We start from the raw sequence: 21,197 nt of genomic DNA on the forward strand, positions 1-21,197 counted from the left end.
TAGTGACCAAATGGGTGGCAAGGTTGCGAAACTGACTCTTGCGATTGGGTAAAGTACTTGAGTAAATAAACACCGGTTGTAGGCAGTGACGGATATTGTGAAGAGGAGTGCATAATGATTCCTAACAGGCGGTCTTTACTGTATGAAATGGAAATCTGTTTCCATATGATCTGTTTGAGGACTAAACAATGCACAGTGAAGCGTATTGAGCATGATGAAATCATATCAATGCGCTCTTTTATCCTACAGGCCTGGACCAAAAAAATATACGATTTTTCGTATTCAAAACTGATCCATTGTTATCCACGTGCTGTACAATCTGAACATTACAGGCGCAACTACATACTGATATATTGGCATTTTAATAGTTATCTTATCTTGTTTTGTTAAGTACCTAACATTCCATTTTCCTGTTCAGTATATTATATTATACATACAAAACCTGGCTGAGTGTTTAGCTCTCTTACCTGGAGGACAGCTTCGTCATACCATTTGCATTTTTTTCCTTAAGCAAGAAACCAAACATCTGACCGCTGAGCAATTTTGCTCTTATTACGGAACAGATCTTAAAGACCAATTTTCCCATTTGGGATGTGTAGGGCAACTTAATTTTATCATTTTCTTGAGAACGAGTAATGTCTCCTAATGCCACGCCTTGATTGCCTCTAATTTCATCAAAAAAATATTTTTAAAAAATTGAGCTCAATATAGAGCAATATCCACTAAATGATGTGCTAAAAGCGCTTTAAAAGGGGTCCCTGGTCAACAGCAACATTTAACATGTAGGACGGGACATGCCGCCTGTTAGGCGATATTACAATTTTTCGGACAAAGATACGCTGTTAACGGCCAGGTACTCATTTCACACCTGAGTACGGCGAGAGAAAGTGAGTAAAGAGCCTTTTCCAAGGACTGAACTATGCGCCGAGCGAGAGGCTCGAACCAGGACCTTCCGATCCGAAAGCGAGTGTCATACCAAAAGACCACATAGCCGCACAAGATATGATTTATAGACATAGTTAATGAAAGATGGCAGATTATTTCTACAATGGATTATAAACTATGTCCCAGACTTGGAAAGACGTTGTGTTAAAATGACTGATGCGTTGCAAGTAAAAAAAAAAAAAAAGAATGTGAGGAATAATAATTAACGCAATGCTTTAAAACTTAAACATGATAATGATACATCAAACAAAACCTCATTTTATGCCAATAAATGTAAAGTTGTTATCAGCTGCGACAAAAGTATGGTCTTTAATTAAAGATTTCTGGTTGTGAATACTTGAGACGTTTCAATGATTTTTTTTTGCCATGTTTTCCAGAATATACCGTTGTCTAGTCAGTGTGGACAATTATGTTGTGAAAAGTGGTCTCAAGTTTTTAAAAGTCGGGAACCTGCAGCAGATGGGACAAGGTGTGGAGCAGGAAAGGTAAGAAAATATTGTACTAATGCAATATGTGGTTTTAATCCTCATTGAATAAATAAATAAATGAATAAATAAATAAATAAATAAGTAAATAAATAAATAAATAAGTAAATGAATGAAAACTAAGATATTATATTTTTCAACGTCTTGTCAACATCTTCCCCATTTCGACACTTCAGTACGTTTAGGGTCACGATGGTGGAGAACGTATAAGATTATTTAGGTCTTCACTTACGGCAATATAATATGAGAATTAGACCAAGAAAACCTCATGCAACATTATAGACAGCAATCATCATTAGTCATTTACTTTCAGGGTTTTTTTTTTCAAAAAGAATATAATATGTGGAATAATATGAGGGTTTTTTTTTTCATGCTTCCTCAGATATGCGAAAGAGGACAATGTATAAAAGAGGCCATCCGCTGATGATTGACGGAACGTCCAACAACAAATTATTAGTACATCACCAGCACTTTCACTGCATCTTTCTCCATTCAATTGTGAAGAGTTTGATTCTTAGGAGAGACAAATGCTACAATATTCTTAATTTATGCAATCCTGATCCTTTTTGACATTATACAATGACACGTGAATAAAACAGGATGCCCTCTTGTACGTTTGTTTTGTTTGATCCTTGTAGAATTATTATTATATATATATATATAAGTTTTTAGCAAAAATATTTCTGTGTATTGTAGTAACACTGCATAAAATCCAGGAAGCAAGATCAGAGATCTATTGATTAAACCCATTCTTCAATAAATGTCCTGTGGTGGTTGTAGAAGTAGTATGTTTGTTTGTTTTTAAGGGTTTTACAGTGCTTGCAGCACATTTACGTCATATCAGCGCCAGTAAAAGGGAAGAAAATGGGATAGTAGAAAGTTCTAGAATTACAATTAAAGGACCCAAGAAAATGGAAGACAAAGGTGAATTAGTTCAAATAGGGAATATATGTAGATTCCAAGAGCACACTATCAGTGTACTTAGGTTGAGATCACCTAAATGTCTCATCCTGACACAAGCACAGGTTCCATCTAAGAGGAACACACTCAAGTATCTACAATTCATATATAGGTGAAACAGAATTACTACAATGCACAACATAGAGCTGATTTATAAGACAAAAAATATCATCTCCCAAAACTAACTAAACATTTGACTGTTTCCCTCTCAGCCAGGGACAGGACAAAACCAAGTAATCTCACTCCAAGACAAAGACAGAAAGTATAGAGGGTAGAAGACACAGTGAGTGCCTCCCTACCCACTATGGGAGGTCAGGAATCCCACCCAAGTAGTAGTAGTGACAGTGGTGAAAATATGGCGTTTTTTGCAGTAGAAGTGTTTGTCATGATGATGTGGTGGTGGTTGTACTAGTAGTTGTTGTGATAATGTAGTGGTGGTAGTGACGATGATTTGATGGAAGTTGTTACGGTAATGGTGGTTGTGATATTGTGGTGGTGGTGATTGTAGTAAGGTTTGAAGTGATGATATGGTTGTATTAATTAAACAGATATAGAGGGATAGAAGATACAATAAGTACCTCCCTGCCACTATGGGTGGTCAGGAACCCCACACAGAGACAGAGAGAGAGAGAGAGAGAGAGAAAGAGAGATCCCACCTCCCCAGGTTACAGAGAGGTCAAAATCTCCCACCCATTTGAACAAATACGCAGGATGGTAAGATAAGATAAGGTTGGCGATTAATCCGAAGAGGAAATTGTATCGTGATGTAAACAAGTGAGCAAATGAAAATAATAAATTAATAACAAAACGTAATTTTTGAATCGTGAACCATAATCTTTAATCCATATAAAAACATTATGAAAGACTTTACATTCTCACCAAGATAAAAACAAAAAAATTCAAATAAGTAGTATAAAGTAATTACTGCCAAGCACAATTGACATTTGATTATTTTAGTCAATTCAAATCACTCACAACATAAAAAAAAAACCCAAATTAATATAACATATCAATTTTACTATTAAGACCTTCCCTGAGGCATTGTTAGATGCTATTACCTGGGCATTCCATGAAAGAATATAGATGATTCATCTAACAAATGTTTGATGTCACTCATTTCATTAAGTCCAAAGTGAGCAAATTGGGCGTTGATAATCTTGTCTAAGAAAAACAATGAAATTGTTTAAAACAAGTTTGAACTAGGTAAAAAAAAATTGAGCAGAAGAATCAGAGGTAATTTTATGGCTACAAAGGAAGATAGGAGGATTCAATAAATCATAGATTCAAGTTTATTAGTGCTTTTATTTACTCTTAGGTCATTGATGAACTAAGTCAAATGAGGTAAGTTAAGAAAGAGAGAGAGAGAGAGAGAGAGAGAGAGAGAGAGAGAGAGAGAGAGAGAGAGAGAGAGAGAGAGAGAGAGAGAGAGAGAGAGAGAGAGAGAGAGAGAGAGAGAGAGAGAATCATTTCCCACAGCAATATCTTCTTAAGTCTAATGCGGGCATTAGATAATCAGATGGACTTCATGTTGATTGGCATACAGTTAATTGGTTGTACAGTAACACAAAAGTATACCAAAAGAAAATTCACTTTTGAAATAACCATACCTATACGCTTCAACAGTCGTAACGTCACTTCCCTCGTAATGACGCAAGGTAACTTAGTAACTGGCTCTAAACTATCGGAACAATGGCGGACGCCCTTATGACTTATGAAATATTTCTCAGACGAGCATAAAAGCGTACCCAGAGGGAAAAAAACATTATAAATCTGATCATGTTTTGACTTTTACATATTCTGATCACAAGACATATGAAAATTTCTAGCCAGCATGAAGAATAAAAAGTACCGATTTTCTTTGTTTAGAACCACAATGGCCCCCGTTGCTGGGCGACGTGACATCAGACTATTGAATCCAATTCTAGAAACTTTATCTCATGGTAACCTTGGCAATGCTATACATTCTGACAAGGGTTAGATTTTAAACCTTTAAACTCAAATTAACTAGGGCTTAAATAAGAACAGATCAACATAGGATTGGAATACGGATTAATTCATTGAAATTGAAGGCATTAATATATAGATTGGTAGGAGCAATCAAATTGATTTTTGTTAAAATTGAAAGGAGTTGCTAGATCTAAATTAAAAGCATTTTAAAAAGAATATCCAATTTGGTATAAAAATAATAAATAAATAAAGAAATATATTTCCTATAAAATTTGTCACAAATCAAAACAGAAAATCTATTTGACCATAGATTCTATAAAATTATTAAAAAATGAAACCAAAGTTGACAACATTCTGTATTTTAAAACAAAAAAAATAATGCAATTTAAAAATGACTGTTTACCATTGACAAGATAATGCCCTGTGATTTCTTTTATGAGTTACTAAAAAGAACAAATCCAATTTAAAAATGTTTGCACAACAAACAGGACAAAACAAGAATAAACCGAGAGAAAAATTGTTCCAAATGACACTACTATTGTTTGAATTAAGACACACCTAACAGGAGATAAATGTCATGTTAAAGCAATAATTTCCGTCGCACAACATCAGCATCACTAATATCAATGGAGTTGTGTATTGGTGTCTCTGATAAGTCATCATCTGATGAGTCATTTAAAGAGTCTCTTGAATAACTTGTGGAGATGGCTGTAGGTTTTGTTCCTGTCTCTCTGTAAAGAAATAAAAATATAACATCAGGGCATGTTTTCTTACTGAGCTGAACATCGGGTCAAAACAATTCTCTTCAGTCTATTTAATGAAATGAAATCATACATAATCTTAGCATTAGACCTGTAAATTCTCTGTCAATTAACTGAAATCAGTCAATTCGTCAAATTCAAATATTTTAAAAAAGGAAAGAAAGAAACAATTCATGAATCATAGTCGAATGACCGTAAAGTAATTAGGAATGTTCCACAGCGCTACGCATAGCTCATGGGCCGTTTATATTAACGATGGATATATTGCCAAGACTAAGCAATGCTTTTTAGAATTGCCCTGTCTGAACACATCCCAGTGTATTTTCACACAGCCTTTGTGAAATTATTTTTTCACTTTCCAAACCTGTCATGATCCCAATGGTAGCCAATTTTAACTGAGCCGCTAAGCGATAAATTTTACTGTTTCGTCTAAGCCAAAATTGACCACATTTATCTGGTGGAAAGTAAAATTATGAAAAAGTCAAATGTGAATGCCGGAAGTGCATTATGTAGACACCTTCAAATCGAAAGTTATATGATTGCTACAAGCATATCTTGATTGCCTCACGTTGGTTGACCATTTCTTCACTGATTGGGTAGCTAATTATAAGGAACAATGGTAAGTAGCCTAATTAATTCCCACTCAAATTAGTTTTCTGCCATTGTTTTGCTCAAGCGAAGCGAGCTGTCTGTTTACTATTCATTTCAATTCTTTGGATTTTTCCACTACGAAGAAGAGTTTCAGTCAATTTTTATAGGAGCTTATTTAAAGGTCTAATCTATAGCATATAAATTCAACAAAATTTTCCTCTTTCCAAATAGTAACTACCAATAAGGCCAAGGTGACAATAGAAACCATTGCTCAATGCACATTTTTGTCTCTCTTTTACTTTAAGCATTGCGTTGGAAAGGGTTTAGCTATTCATCAACATAATGATAAAAGTTTGTTTTCATACCTTTTAATGAAAATGATATTGGTAATTTTAGTGTGTGATCCTCTCCCTAATTGACCTTTTTTGTTTCAATCACTTTTGGTTAAACCATTTCTTACAGAAATATACTATTGACATTATTCATATGCTAAAGTCACCAGGTATGTTGTATGTAGTTACGCAATTGTATGAAAACTAGGGTGATTACTGATAGTTAGAGTTAACTCTTAAATCAGTATCCTCCATTTATGTTGGGGGTAAAGGCCATTACTGCAACAAACAATTGATTGTAGTATATAGTCAGTTTAAGATAATCAGCCTGTAATTGTAATTTGATTCATGTGTCTACTGTTGCTCCTGCAATGTCAACAATGAACTATATCAGATTAACTGATACGTCCAAGATCGTGAAATGAGTTGGAATAAAAAAGGTTCCTTACTTTTTGAATGCAAACTTGGAGAATAAATCTTTGACACTCCTCTGACTGGAGTCAGACTTGGGCCCATCAGTCTTTTTTCCCTGTCCCTTCCTTTTACTCAAGCCAGACACCCTGCACTTTGAGCGCCCTGTAGAAAAGAATATTCACAATATCTTTAAGTGCACTATGGGTCGAGAAGGAATCAAAAATAAGTTAAATAGTACAAAAATGAAAGAGATATTGCAAGCATAAACAACAATATTTCTTAAGGAGTGGTTTGGGTCTAATAATTAGTAAAATCCTTCAAAAACTTGATTTTGAGATTTTGGTAGAAAACGATATTTTATTATCTTAGAAAAAATATTATCGAAGTACAACTTTCCAAAATATGCTATAAATTATAAAGGCACCAAAAAACACGGTCGGAAAGGGTATCGGTAGTCAGAAAAGTGTGAAAAATGGAAAGTTATTTTGATATTTTCTCAACATGTCATTGTTTAGGAGTATGGGATACTGTGACAAATGAATCTATTCCATGAAATTGTCCACAGTTATCACAGAGATAATGTATTATGTCAACATAGAGAGATTTTTTAATAGGGTATGTGTATTTCGACTTATAATCCAAATTATAAATTTTCAACATCAATTTTGTCATAAAGTTTTGATATGCAACCTTTTACAACTTTATCATGCTCTAATACAAATTCCATTTCCATAAGCTAAACCCGTAAAATCTTTCTATGATAACTCAAAATGCTACAATGATGATAAGATGGAAGAATATGAAGATTATTCCTTCACTAGTTTTTAAACGGTTATTATACTTTTTGATGTGAGACCCCCTAATTAGGACGTGAAATGGGTATCAACATAGATAACGTATTTTTTCACCAAAATTGTTGTTTTTCATCCTATAATGACAACAAAGAATGATTAAAAACGGCCAATATAGGCAATCAATTATACTTTTTTTAAACAAACCAAACCGTCACTTAAGAGGGCACACATGTTCTATATAAATCATGAATTCTAAAAATAGTTTATATTCAAAATGCATAAAATGACTTTAAATTTACTTAGGGATAACTTTCAATCTAGTTCTTGAGCATCCTGCAAAATTTTCACAACAAAACAATTACCTTATAGTAAACTTCTAAGGTCTTCAAATGAAAGCAAAATATACATAGCAAAGAACACTCATTATTTGTTCTTTCATTTTTAAAGGGAAAGAAAAATAAAACCGCATGAAAAAGGAAATCCATTGTTTGTTTGTTGTTTTTTTAAAGAGTTTTACGGCGCTTGCAACACATTAAGGTCATATCAGCACCAGTAAAAAGGAAGAAAATAAGATGGTCAAAAGTTCTAGAATTACCAAAGAAATGGAGGACAAAAGGAAATTGGATTAAATAGGGAACAGATGTAGATTCAAAGAGCACACTATTGATGTACTTAGTTTGAGATCATCTAAAAGTCTCATCCAGACACAAGCACAGGTTAGACTTTTAAACCTTTAAACTCAAATTAACTAGCACAAGCACAGGTCTCCACTAAGAGGAACACACTCAAATGTTTACAAATCATATACAATATGCAAACAATACAAAATAAAGTGCATAACAGAGAGATGATTTACAAGACAAAAAAAAACATCTCCCAAAACTCTAACTATACATTCGACTGTTTTCCTCCCAGATAGGGTATCTGGCCAGGGCCAGGACAAAACCAAGTAATCTCATCCTAAGACAATGACAGAACGCATGTTGTAAAACAGATATAGGGGGATAGAAGACACAGTAAGTTTCTCCCTGCTCGCTATGAAGAATATCATAGCTTTTAAATGATGAAGACAACAGTTTCCTGAAATGCAGTACTTACTTACGTACCACCCATTATGCCTCCTATCTTTGAGCAGACCTGCCTACTTGAAAATATAAAAATTCCTAATTTTTGGAAGATAAAAATTGTAGTCGCTATTGTTAACATTAGAAATCAACAATCTACTCCCAAAAGAACAAAAACCAAACATAAATATAGACACAAAAACAAGCACAAATAATTCGTGGAAAAAAAATGCCCACAAACCTGAAGAATTTGAGGACCTGGATATTTGAGAGGCATTAGATATCTGAAAAAAAATGTATAGAGATGTTTTTAATAACTGAATCATTGTGTTTTAGGAGATTTACTGTGTTAAGTAATGTTTTCATCACCATAGATTATAATGATTTTAAAAATTATTTGCAAGTTACAAACACTAGGGTAGATAAGTTTAAGACATTTGTTGAAAGATTGAATTCGTCTATAAAGAAAAATAATCTAATTCAAAGGACTGTGACAATTTAGAATAATCTAAAGTTTGAGAGAAAAAATTCTAATTCACTTAATAATGTTAAGAATGCCATTAATAAAGAGCTTACCAACATATTTAATTTTGATGAATAATGTAACATGACATTGGATATTATTGTATTTTGTATATAACAATTATTTGGAACTCACGAATGTACACATTGGACATGCCAAATAAATGTAAATAGAGTTAATTATACTAAGAATATTGAATATGACACTCGTTTATGTAAACGATATTTAATTCTCAATATTATCTATACATTTGATAAATTGTATCTATGCATAAAAGTTACACAGAGCATTTAAAGGTTTTAGAACCTACTAACTCTTAAACGATACGGTATGATTATGGATCTAGAAGTTCATATCCTCTTACAAGTTCTTAAAAACACATCAACAGAATAAAATATATTCATTCAAAATTGTACCAGGAGTCTTAATTACTCAGAAATTTGGTTGACCAAAAATGATTGAAATGATGAATAACGTGAAAAATAATTGACATCGGCAATTTTATATGAATGTGTGACCACCATTTATTACTTTTTACTCAGATTGAACTTAAGTGCAATTCAATGCTATTTGTCAATATTTCAATACAACATATAATCTTTTTATTTTCAATAATTCAAGACGGCGACATCCCTGGTATTTGTAGATGATGACCATTCCTTGATATTTTTTTTCTTATTTTTGGTTACAATGCTTTAACCATATAATAGATGGACTTGAATTTATCTGTATTAGAAACACTTTCCATTTGAATTTTTTTTAAATGTCCAAGCTTGATAAAAATTGATAAATTGTTCCCTTGAAATAATGCAGCTCATACTCTTTTCCCTGCCGTTTCCAAAATACATTCATCCCAGGTCAAGTGATTAAATTTAGTTTTCTAATAGTTAAATGAATAATTTTATAGCCCTGTTTTGGAGTCTAGACTATCTGTAACCAATTTGTGTTAAAATAAAATAAAATGAAAATAAAAGTACCTGACTATCACCAAGCGTGAGATCAATTACTTTTTCTTGTGATGAGCCAACAGGATTTTCTTCACAGTCTACAAAATTCACATCAACAATCTTTGTCATCGAATTGTTCTTGTTAGGTTCTGGGAAAGGACTCTCTGCACAAGAGATAAGAATGACAAAATGAAAACTGATTTCAAACATCTGCAACAGATTACAAAAAGGTTTAAAATATAGTAGAAGTACAAGTGCTATATGAAGAGCGTCAAGCCTAGTCAAATGTCATATTGGAAAATGACCGGCTAGTGCTAGCTAGTCGTAATAGTAATAGAGACAAGTCCCTTCTTCCATCAATGTAGAATGTAGATTGGTATTGACTGACACACCGATTTAACAACATGACCCAACTGATTTCAAACCCCTTTAAGACTATACTTAGTTTTCATCCCCAATTCACCCAGCAATAAGTTGATTCTCTTTATATATCTGATGAAAGTACAATGCAGAGCAGATATATCTACATGAAGCCAAAGTCCCGTTTTTCTCACTATATAACATAAGTAAATATTGATCGCCTTTATCAACAACAATTTTACCACAAGACAGTTATATTGACATGCAAACCATTGGTACAGGCAATAATTGGTCTGATTAGCTAATCAGTCTCGATATAATGGGCATGGTCAATGACACTATTACTGGGACTCCGTCTTGATTCTACTCAACACTAGTTAATTATTAGAAGACGCCATTGATGTTGAGGTTGAGTCGAAAAAGAATAATGCACCATATTGGGGCCAGCTTCTGGCCATACCACTATAGTAGCTATCAAAACCCTACACTGTTTTTCACAGCAACTTCATGAGGACACTTCCATTTATGATGTCCTTGACATTGCTGAGGAAAGGGTCCATAAAATCATTCTTGGCTTTCAGACATGGACCACAATATTAGACTATTAAACTCATATTATGTGAACTGTCATAAATTTCAAAATCGGCCCTTTTAAAGGCCATCAAACCATCAAGAATGACTTCCCTTGTTATTTCTTGGCATTTTTAAAATTTGTTTTCCTCTCATTTTTTGGGATGACTGATATATCAACATCACACTTATATCGACATTTTACTGCGGTCCTGACGATGTCGATATATCCGTTCTTGATTGTAAATGTGACTTCAAATGAGAACTAAGATACATGTATCATGCAGCCTTATTACAGGCCATAAACATTTTGTGACCCATCCAAAGAGTAGCAAGCGATTGTTATGGTATATTTAACACTACAGAAACTGGGATAAACTCTGGCTCCATGGACTTAATGGCTCTCTAAAGCATCACTGTTATAGCAGATAAAAATTAACACATTTGACTGTTTCCATTTCCACAAGGGGTGCAAGGCAAAAAACAAAACTAGTGCACCATTCTAGTACGAGGACTGACAATTGCATGGTAGGAGAGGACTACATTTTGTGATATCAGTGACTGACAGTGTCAACTAATATTTTGTTATCATTTTACAAAGCAATACTGAATGTGGTCACAGATTGAATGGATGACAATGATCAAAAACTCTGAATCTAGCATTGAGTCCTGGGCTAAAGCTTAAGACAGATGCGAATGAGAATCTGTGCTGAGTGTTAATACAACACAAGTAGCAAGTGACTTAGACTGTATAAAATGAAAATTGGCTTCAATGAGGATTGTTGTCAATGAGGAATATATGACGCATTGTGAAGATCATTGAGACAACTTACTCTATTCAAATAATATAAGATTACTTGGTAGGATCGATCACCCTAAAATATTAACTTAAATATTATTTAGAGTCATGGATAATCAAAGGAAACAAAATTAAGAACTGTTTTCCAAGGAGATATGGTGATAATTGCCTGTAAACCAATCTTGTCATAGCTCACTCTTCTCCTGTGAAAAAAATTTTCATGAAAAAACACTCCTCTAATACCCTGTCTCTCAGAACAAACTTCTAACAATTCGCCATTTTTCATAAAGCTTGTAAAAGAGCAACAAAACTTTATATGGTGTCTTGTTCAATCAGAGACCTGATTATAACTTACGCCAAAGACAATGGTCTAAATGTCAAGTATAAAATAACATAGATCTTGCAGCAGACAACAACAAAACCCTCATATAAATTGCTTTACAATAGTTCTCCACAATTTTGATCAGTGAGGCCTAGATCAGATCTGCCTACTTGAAAATCTAAAAATTTGTAATTTTTGGGAAATAAAAATTGTAGTCGCTGTTGTAAACATTAGAAATCAACCATTTAAGCCCACATGGATTAAATAACACTTCAAAATCCTTAAAATTATGTAGTCTGGCATCAACTTCAATAAGTTTTAATGACTTAGAGATGCTCATGAAGTTCTGAAATTGGAGGATAAATTTCGTAATACTATGAATTTTTCGTAATACTGGGGAGGTCCGGCCTATTAGAGGATTGCATCGGTAAGATTTATTGTTATGGAGCAACCCAAGTCAAATTTGCACTACATTTCCAATATCAGTGTGTGTATTACACAAGTCAAGGTCGATGATAACCCTAGGGATCATTAAAGTGTTATAGTTGATTGACTATCAAATTGTCAGGAAGGGATACTATCTCTTGGTGATGATAAGGGGCTCTAGCCTGAACTAGCTGGTTCCTATCTGTGTTATGAAAATAAATAAATAAATAGATAAATGGGTTGCAAATGGTAGACAGCCAATTTTATCCAAGACATGGACAAATCTCACTATTTCCAGCCATCATATTTTTTAATGTTGCTTATCTCCACCCCATATCCCCCTCCAATCGCCGAGTTTCTTTGCCTAAAAGCCCACTCCAGCTAATAACTTGGAGATATTATCACACAATAGGCGAGTCATTAAACGGTGATCACTGCATGAGAGAAAAAAAATGGTTTATTTCTTGAAAAAGGAAAAAAAAAAAATGAACTAAAAAGCCAAGGCTACTCACCAGACTCCAGTCCTTCAATGGTGTCTTTGGGTGCAGAGCCACTCAAAGGCTTCATAGATATCAAAAATGATTCATAAGATTGAGATTTGATTTCTGTAACATCTGAATCAGGAGTAGTAACTGACATCTGTTTCATGGTTAATAAATCATCATGGGTCCGTGTTGACAAGATTTTCTCTGCATTAGATTCACTGTTTTGTTTTGCTAAAGATGGCGAAGATGAAAACAATGGAGTGGGAGAAGAAGACTTTGACAAGAAGGAAGAACTGTTTGATATCGCGGAATTAGTGTCTCCTGCTAAAAGTTCACTAAAAGAATCTCTTTTATTATTTGAAACAGATGAAGGACTAGAACATGTTGAATCCGACTTTGTAAATTTACTTGTAGAGTTCCTTGAGGATAAATTAAATTGGAATTTTGACCATGAAAATGCTGATGGGGTTCTAGAATTTTGCTGCTTTGATTTACATGAATATGGATTATCCACATTGTTCGTTTTCTTTGATGATGTAAAATTGTCCCTTTTTAATGTTCCCTCTTCCTCCGTCTTTTTATCTTTCAAATTCTTGAACATTTCTTTTAAAGATAGAGGCTTGAAGCTTTCTTTCTTTAATGTAGATTTCTCTTTATTATCAGAATTATTCAAAGGAACGGCTACTACAGGTGAATGTTCATCGCAATCTGATATAACGGTTGTGTTGGCTTTAGAAGAAGTATTTGAGAAATATCTGTGGAAAAAAAAAAAAAAAAGTTCAAATCATCTCAACTGTCTTAATATAAAAACTTGAATTGAAAAAGACAATTTAATGAAAAGGTTAAAGAAAATGATAATAAAGGCAGACAATTCATACTTCTAAAACTACAAAAACAAAAATTCAGTGCTGATCAATAAGACTCTGGAACAACCTGCCACCTGATGCTGCAGAATCAGGATGCCTCTGAATGTTTAAGAGAATCGTGTAACTGATTAGTAACGTCAGTGAAAATGAAAGGGTCATCTGAGTTGGGTTTTTTTTTTTTCTTGTATGGATATTGATGTCAAATGTAGAGTGATCCTTCATAAAAGGGGGTAATTACATAAGAAGAAGAAGAAGAAGAAGAAGAAGAAGAAGAAGAAGAAGAAGAAGAAGAAGAAGAAGAAGAAGAAGAAGAAGAAGAAGAAGAAGAAGAAGAAGAAGAAGAAGAAGAAAAAAATGATGATGATGATGATGATGAGAAATTGTAAATATTACGAGTCAGTGCGGTATAAAAAAAAATTGATTCTGATCCTGAACAAATTTTAATTTAGAAGTGAATGCCATACCTTATTTTCATTTTCCATTCATTTTTGAAAAACAAACAAACAAAACCAAACAAAATTACAAAACCTTTGAAATAAAAAAACAAAAACAAATACCAAATGTATATAAATATTCATATTTTTAAAATATAATTTTTTGCCATGTCTAAACATTACAAAGTGTTATTTATGCTGGTGGCATTTACCCCAAAACAACGTCGTGCTAATGGAGAGAAAACATATTTTCAATTTGTCTCTAAGTCAGCTATACACATTTCTTCAACTATGATAATTTTTTCACAAATCACGAAAATCTACAGCAGAAAGACTGATATGTTTGTCTCTTCAGGTGACCATCATTTTCATGACTGGTCCTATTAAAAACAACTCCCACATATAAAATAAAATATGTAACAAGGAAACACAAAGAATTTCCTGAATTTTTTCAAGCACACTACAGTCTCAATCCTCATGCCCGATTTGCCATAACTTATCTTTAAACCTTATATCGCAACTTAAATTTGTTTAATAACACAAAAAAATGATCAATTCTGCTTTCATTAAAATACAGAAATATATTTAGTAAGATATGAAACAACTGTTTGGTAGTTATTTTCATTAACCATAACAGTAGAGTGCTTAGGATTGTTTACTTGACAGGGTAAAATGCCACATAGATGGTTAGAATCATCATTATTATTACTACCATCGACATTAAACAGCAGTTTTGTTCACTTTCTTTTGCTTTGCTCTATAACTACTGTCCACAGAAGCCTTGCTAAACATCATAATTATAATATCAGAAAACAGATCCTGTCTTCATAGTCCATTTATTCTAATATGGTTCACTACTTTCCCCTAAAAATGACAAAAGCATCAGACAAATGAGCCATTCACAACTCTGCTTCATTTATGATTTAAGGCCATAATTTTTTTACTTTTGTGTCTACCAAGAAGTATTTAATTAGAAAAGTGCTTTGAGGTAGGCCTTTTATGATTAAATGCCATAATTTTTTACTTTTGTGACTACCAATAAGAAATAAATTAGAAACGTGCTTTGAGGTAGGCCTACATCCTAAATAGGGATTAAGCAGTTCTCAAATTCTATTTTAGATATCATCAGGGGCCCTTTAATTTTGAAGGCCTAACAGTAGTCAAAAATATTCTGTGATTCTACAATTGAAGATTGGTTTTCCAAAACTCCCTAACTCTGTTTTTCCATTTTGAGATATTGAGGATTATTTACCCTAAAAGTTTACATTCGGTCTATTATTTTATCATATTTAAACTTCAAATTCAAAGAAATCTAAGGAAATTCTTGTGTCAATTGACGATTAAAATAAAGTTTGCATTTCAAAAAGAAGAATGATCGACTTAACAAGTTTAGGAAAACCAGCCTTCAATTATATCATGATGTCAGATATAGGGCTTGAGACCAGGGACCAAAGTAGCATTCGCACTAGAATTTGTGGATCTAAAAAATAAAAACAAACAAAAAATAATTTTAAATATGGTTTATTTACTGTAGACCAACTCACTTGCTTTGGGTTCCAGCTGATGAGCTGACAGTCACACTACTTTTAGAAGTCTTGGTCTTGGCTACAGCAAATATATTCCTTGACAGATGATTTTCATGACTACCTTCCATACTCTCATTCTTTGGTTGAGACACACTGCCCTCTTTGAAAGCCTCCTCTCCTATGTTTGATGCATCATATTTGATTTTTGACAGTTTCATGGGAGAACGTTTGTAAAGAGTCCTATCATTTTCATCATTGCAAGACATGTCTGAACTATCTAAATCATCATGACTGCACTTTCTTTTACTTTTCCATTTTATATCTCTGCTGTCATCAAGATCATCAAACATTCTTTTCTTTACCAATTGCTTTGGAGTAACGTTTGGGTTATTATAAACATCCAAAACCTCTGACACTTTCATGGTACAATGATTGTGGTCATCTGAGGAAAATAAATTATATAGGTCAAAACTTTGTACCATTAATTTTAGACAGGTGAAGTTGATCGTCACATGAACTTACATGTTCACTTTTAGAAGAAAAAACAAAACAACAAAACAATATATATTTTCCCTCATTTTTCTTGTCCCATTGTTTATAGGAGTTAAAACTACCTTTAAGCTTCTTCTAACCGACATCAGAGAAAAAAGGACAAACAAAATGATAAGACTTCATTAAGCTGAATAACAATACAGCCAAAATAAATGGACAAAAATACCAAGGAAAGAACGAAAGTTCATCCAGGATATAATAAGCCAGTATCTCCAGTCTCAGAGCAAATTCTCTACTAAAATTGATACTCAGGTGATCTATCTAAAGACAAAAATTTCTCCAATATGAGATCAGACTCAGCCAGGGAGAGCGTGAACTACCACTGTGCAACCCAAAATGATGAATTTAGGGACAAAATGATTTTAAAAGTAAATTCTAAATGTGCAATGATGACAATTACAACAATAATTCATCTGTATTACTTTTATCAATGACAACAAAGATTACAATAATAATAATAATAATAATAATAATAATAATAATAATAATAGCAATACTAATAAATTTTAAACTCATGGAGCAAAGAACACTTACAAGACATGGAAAAATTCAAACAAATTTTGAAATAGTATGGGTTCCTATGAAAGGTGTGCATGGGCATAACTTTCACTTTTGAAATATTTTGTATTAAAGAATATTGCCATTTAAAAATAATTTAGAATTGGCAACGTATTGTAAAATTTAGACAAATGACTCATTCAAATTGCTGTTTCTTAACAGCAGAATCGAGGATTAAAAGACAATGAAATTTTGTAATCTGGACCAATCAATTGATTGGGTTTTTTCATGAACTTTATATCGGCTATATGGTCTTGTGGTTTGACACTCGCTTTCTGATTGGAAGGTCCTGGGTTCGAGCCTCGCTTGGTGCATAGTTGAGTCCTTGGAAAAAGCTCTTTACTCACATTTAGACATTGCCTTATGTAGTAAGTTTCGCAGTCCGAATGACGCTTGCTGAGAATTGTGTGATTCAGTCATGGTCGATAAGTATAGCTGCTCTCTCCATCCATGTTGTTAATTGTTTCCATTGGTCACGGTCCTGGGCTAGAAGAGTTTTGATGCTGTCAAGATCTTGTAGTGACTTTAGAACGGAGGGCACTGCAGTATTTCTTAGTTCTTCAGGGATAAATTCGGTCTCATCTGAATCCAGAAATTTCTGATATGTAGAGAGGTCCTGGTTCAGGGTAGTTACTATTGATGTTGGTGGTCTCCCTACACATTTGTTGCCATGAAGGAAATATTCTGTCATTGCCGTTTGGGCTGGGATGTTATCTTCTCGACGAAAGATGTGACCAAATAGCCTTGTTTTGTTTTTTTTGTTTTTAGGTGTTTAACAGCGCTTTCGACACTATTTAGGTCATTTAAGCGCACGACTTGGACTCTTTGTCATAGAGATCAGTATTTGTAATTGTCTCTGGCCAATAGATTCCAATTACGCGACGTAATTGTTTGCGGTGGTATGAATCGAGACTTTCTAAGTTTTTTTTTTTTAAGGCCCCAGGTGCCTTATATGAAAGCTCAATTAATTTTTTAAAGCTCAATCAAGAGGAAATTCAATGAAAAATCAAGTCCTACCTTTCAGATTCATTAACAACAACATAATTCTATAAGACAAATGTGAAAATAAAACAGACCTGATTGGTGAGAGAGCTTGATGATCTTTGATTTTGGAACAATTCGACCCCTTGCTACAATACTGTTTTCATTTTCTACTGTGTCTATCAGACAAGAAGGTTGAATCTCTTTGCATGGAGAACCTGATTTCACAGCATAGTTTTTGCTCCATATGCTGAGCTGATGTCTGTATTTTGCCTCAATTTGGTTTTTTGGCTGAAAATTTATTAAGATGTTGACAAATTTAGAGAATTTCCTCATTTTAAAAATGCATCAGAAACATTGTAGATTTATTTCTAACTAAATCATTAACAGGAGGTGATAGAATTTCTATCAGACATAATATCTCCATAATTTATCTGACTATGAACTCAGACCTAATGGATTTCACTAGTAGAGCAATAATTGCTGTGTAAATAGAGCCTAAATATTAAATTTGAAGTTGTACAACTGGCATGATATCAGATTAGAGCAAACCGAATTAATGATGATAATTCTACTTCACTAAAGCAACATGCATTGTGCTGGAGATGTTTTCAATTTTGAGGTGCAGGGAATTCAGTGGCTTACCCTAACATAATTTGGTAAAAATTAAATATTAAGGATTGGCATATCATAGGAGCTGGTCGTAATAGATTAAATATAATTGGCCCAATAAATACCTTTGTTGATAAAGTTAATCAAATAAGTCATACAAGAAATGTTCACACCATTCATCCATATCGAACTGTTACTAATCCAACAATACTCACTCTCTAAACCTAATATTTTTGCAGAATTCCTAAATAATTTTATCACCATTCCATCACAAAAAGTAAAGTCAAAAGCAAAAACTTCTCACATTCTGCAAACTCTTTTAAATTTCTACAGGCAAAATCCACTGAATTCATGGCATACCACAAAAACAAACCCTACCTCTGACACAAATGTGACCCCAGCCTTGTCTGATATTATTTGCTGCTATGTGGTCTAGTGGTATGACACTCGTATTCAGATCGGAAGGATCCTGGGTTTGAGTTCTGCTCTGAGCGACGCATAGTTGAGTCCTCGGAAAAAAAGCTCTTTACTCACATTTTCTCAGCATACTCAAGAGTAAAATGTGTAACTGGTCACTAACAGAATTGTCTCTGTCGGAAAAAAAAGATAATATCACCTAACAGGCGTCATGTCTTATCCTACATGTTAAGTGTTGCTGTTGGTTAGGAACCCCTTGTAAAGCGCTTTTGAGTACGTTTAGTGGTCACTAACAGAATTGTCTCTGTCAGAAAAAAAAAAGATAATATCACCTAACAGGCGTCAAGTCTTATCCTACATGTTAAGTGTTGCTGTTGGTTAGTAACCCCTTGTAAAGCGCTTTTGAGTACGTTTAGTGGATATTGCGCCATGTAAATGCTCAAGTTTATTTTGGAAAGGAATGAATGTACAAAATTGAATTTTAAAGTCACAATAATTAGAATTTCAAAATTTGATTTGTGTTTGTAGTTTGGTAAACAAAAAGCCGATTCAATGTTGAAATAAAAAAACAAAACAAAACATTTTGCATTTAATTTTACAATAACAAGTTCCAGCATCTGTCTCAGGACAACACTTAATTATACCAGATTGAGGCAGAGCTTATGACATAAAATACAAAGTGATATTAAACTGCTAGAAGATGTGGACTGTTAAATGTAATGTAAAATGACTATAACAACTTCAATAAAGAACAAAATACCATACACAGAGTGTTTTGGGTTCAAATCCCTTCTTCAGCTAACAACAAAAAAATGAGAAAAACATAAATACATTACTAAATTGCATGTCGGCGACAGATCTGAAGAAGGGATTTGAACCCAAAACACTCCATGTCTGGTATTTTGTTCTTTATTGAAGCTGTTATAGTCATTCTTATTTTATTACTTTTGACATAAAATACATTGTGCACATGAAAATCATTTCATACATAAAACACTGGTCATCCATGTTCTACAATAAAAAAAGTATTGGAGGTAATGGTCGTAGTCCTTTTGATCCTTGCCTAGGGTTAAAACAATTAAGTTTTCTTTTCATTTCAGATACATTTAACAGAGAATAGTAATTACTCTCTGCCCTTTAGTTAAGATTGTTTCTTGAAGAAGACCCAGATACTTACTCAGTCCTGAGTAGATGACAGGGGTTGTGCAAACCATACATGTTGACTGTGAGTAATTGATATACTTCCAGTTGAACTAAAGACATCCCCCTCCTCATTGCTTTATACACACACAATTTCCGCAAAGAATTTATGCTTCACATATGACATGAAAATATACACTTACCACAAAGGTATCAGGATCAAAGTCTGCCATTACTGCATGTGTATGAATATCAATATTACCAAGAGCAATCTGATATGCCATTTGGCTGGGGATTTGACTGCATTTGGTTAAGGAACATGAAAACATTACAAAATCAAATGAAATTAAAGCCACTTTAGATAGGGAATAGAGTCTAATTGAAGACCAATAGAAGAATGCTTAATGAAAAAAACTTAGAACTATTACAAAAATATCAAATTTGTAATTCTAATATGATGGAAAAAAACAAAAAAAACAATTATACTTGCACGAATGACATTAAAATTCACCCCTTTATATTTAATTTTGGGAAGGGGGGGGGGGGAGGGAGAAGGGGGGGGGGAGAGAGAGAGAGAGAGAGAGAGAGAGAGAGAGAGAGAGAGAGAGAGAGAGAGAGAGAGAGAGAGAGAGAGAGAGAGAGAGAGAGGGGGGGGGCGGGTGGGTGAAGAGGAGTTGGAAGGAGGGTTAAAGTCCATTTCCATTAATCAATTTTGGATGGAAAATTTACCTATTTCAAATTCATATATTTGTCAGAACTTGACTGGGAATTGTGAGATTTAAAACATTTGTTAGTTGGGAATTTCAAGATCAGACCCCATTTGACTTCATACAAAATGAACCAATGAGACCTCCATAGTCTCATACTTAAGTAGGTGTTTGTGCAAGCTTGCACGTTAGAAATGAATATTTCCCAACACACCTACAATTCATCCTAATATATGTGTGCCATGTGGATCAAAGGGTGATTCTCTACCGCCACAATTCAGTCACTACAACTGACTTACAGTTGAAGAAAAAAAGAATCACGTCCAAGGCATAGTGACACATTTCAATTATTGTGATTATATATACCTCTGAAAAATTGAGTAAAAAGGCAAATAGAAAATTTTAAAAGCAGAAAAATAAAGAATAAAAAATTAATTCCATTAAATGTTTAAAAACAAATGGCATAGGATACTGCCCAGCATAACCAAGATCCTCTCCTTCTATCTCTGGAGGGTAAGGATTGAGGGGTTTGAGTGCACGATGTAAAGGGTCAAACACAAGCTGATACAGGAAGGTATTGTCTGCCTTGATAAAGCCTTCCACATAGTCATCTGTTACAGTCAGATTTTTCTTCAGGTAGGTCGGAAGCTTCTTTATTAGCTAAAAGGATTTTTTTAAA

At 33.6% G+C, this 21,197-nt stretch overlaps 2 protein-coding genes across 3 annotated transcripts in view; one reads left to right on the forward strand and one right to left on the reverse strand.

Annotated features, from left to right (window-relative positions):
- Positions 1 to 2,041, forward strand: part of LOC144964600 (uncharacterized) — a 52,968-nt gene extending 50,927 nt beyond the window's left edge. The window contains exons 15-16 of the mRNA XM_078899056.1: positions 1,323 to 1,430; positions 1,813 to 2,041. Coding sequence (XP_078755182.1) covers positions 1,323 to 1,430; positions 1,813 to 1,854 — 150 coding nt within the window. The 3' untranslated portion in view covers positions 1,855 to 2,041. The remainder of the gene's footprint in view (positions 1 to 1,322; positions 1,431 to 1,812) is intronic.
- A 1,162-nt stretch (positions 2,042 to 3,203) lies between these two features.
- Positions 3,204 to 21,197, reverse strand: part of LOC144957893 (uncharacterized) — a 31,007-nt gene continuing 13,013 nt past the window's right edge. For both annotated transcript variants that reach the window (XM_078889433.1, XM_078889424.1), the window contains exons 7-15: positions 20,991 to 21,178; positions 20,015 to 20,111; positions 17,738 to 17,933; positions 15,570 to 15,993; positions 12,753 to 13,480; positions 9,794 to 9,927; positions 8,535 to 8,577; positions 6,471 to 6,597; positions 3,204 to 5,068 (exon numbers count right to left, since the gene is read on the reverse strand). In XM_078889433.1, coding sequence (XP_078745559.1) covers positions 4,918 to 5,068; positions 6,471 to 6,597; positions 8,535 to 8,577; positions 9,794 to 9,927; positions 12,753 to 13,480; positions 15,570 to 15,993; positions 17,738 to 17,933; positions 20,015 to 20,111; positions 20,991 to 21,178 — 2,088 coding nt within the window. In that variant the 3' untranslated portion in view covers positions 3,204 to 4,917. The remainder of the gene's footprint in view (positions 5,069 to 6,470; positions 6,598 to 8,534; positions 8,578 to 9,793; positions 9,928 to 12,752; positions 13,481 to 15,569; positions 15,994 to 17,737; positions 17,934 to 20,014; positions 20,112 to 20,990; positions 21,179 to 21,197) is intronic.

The sequence above is a fragment of the Berghia stephanieae genome, chromosome 1 (assembly GCF_034508935.2).
Source record: "Berghia stephanieae isolate SIO BIC M18660-M18661 chromosome 1, UCSD_Bste_1.3, whole genome shotgun sequence".
NCBI lineage: Eukaryota > Metazoa > Mollusca > Gastropoda > Nudibranchia > Aeolidiidae > Berghia > Berghia stephanieae.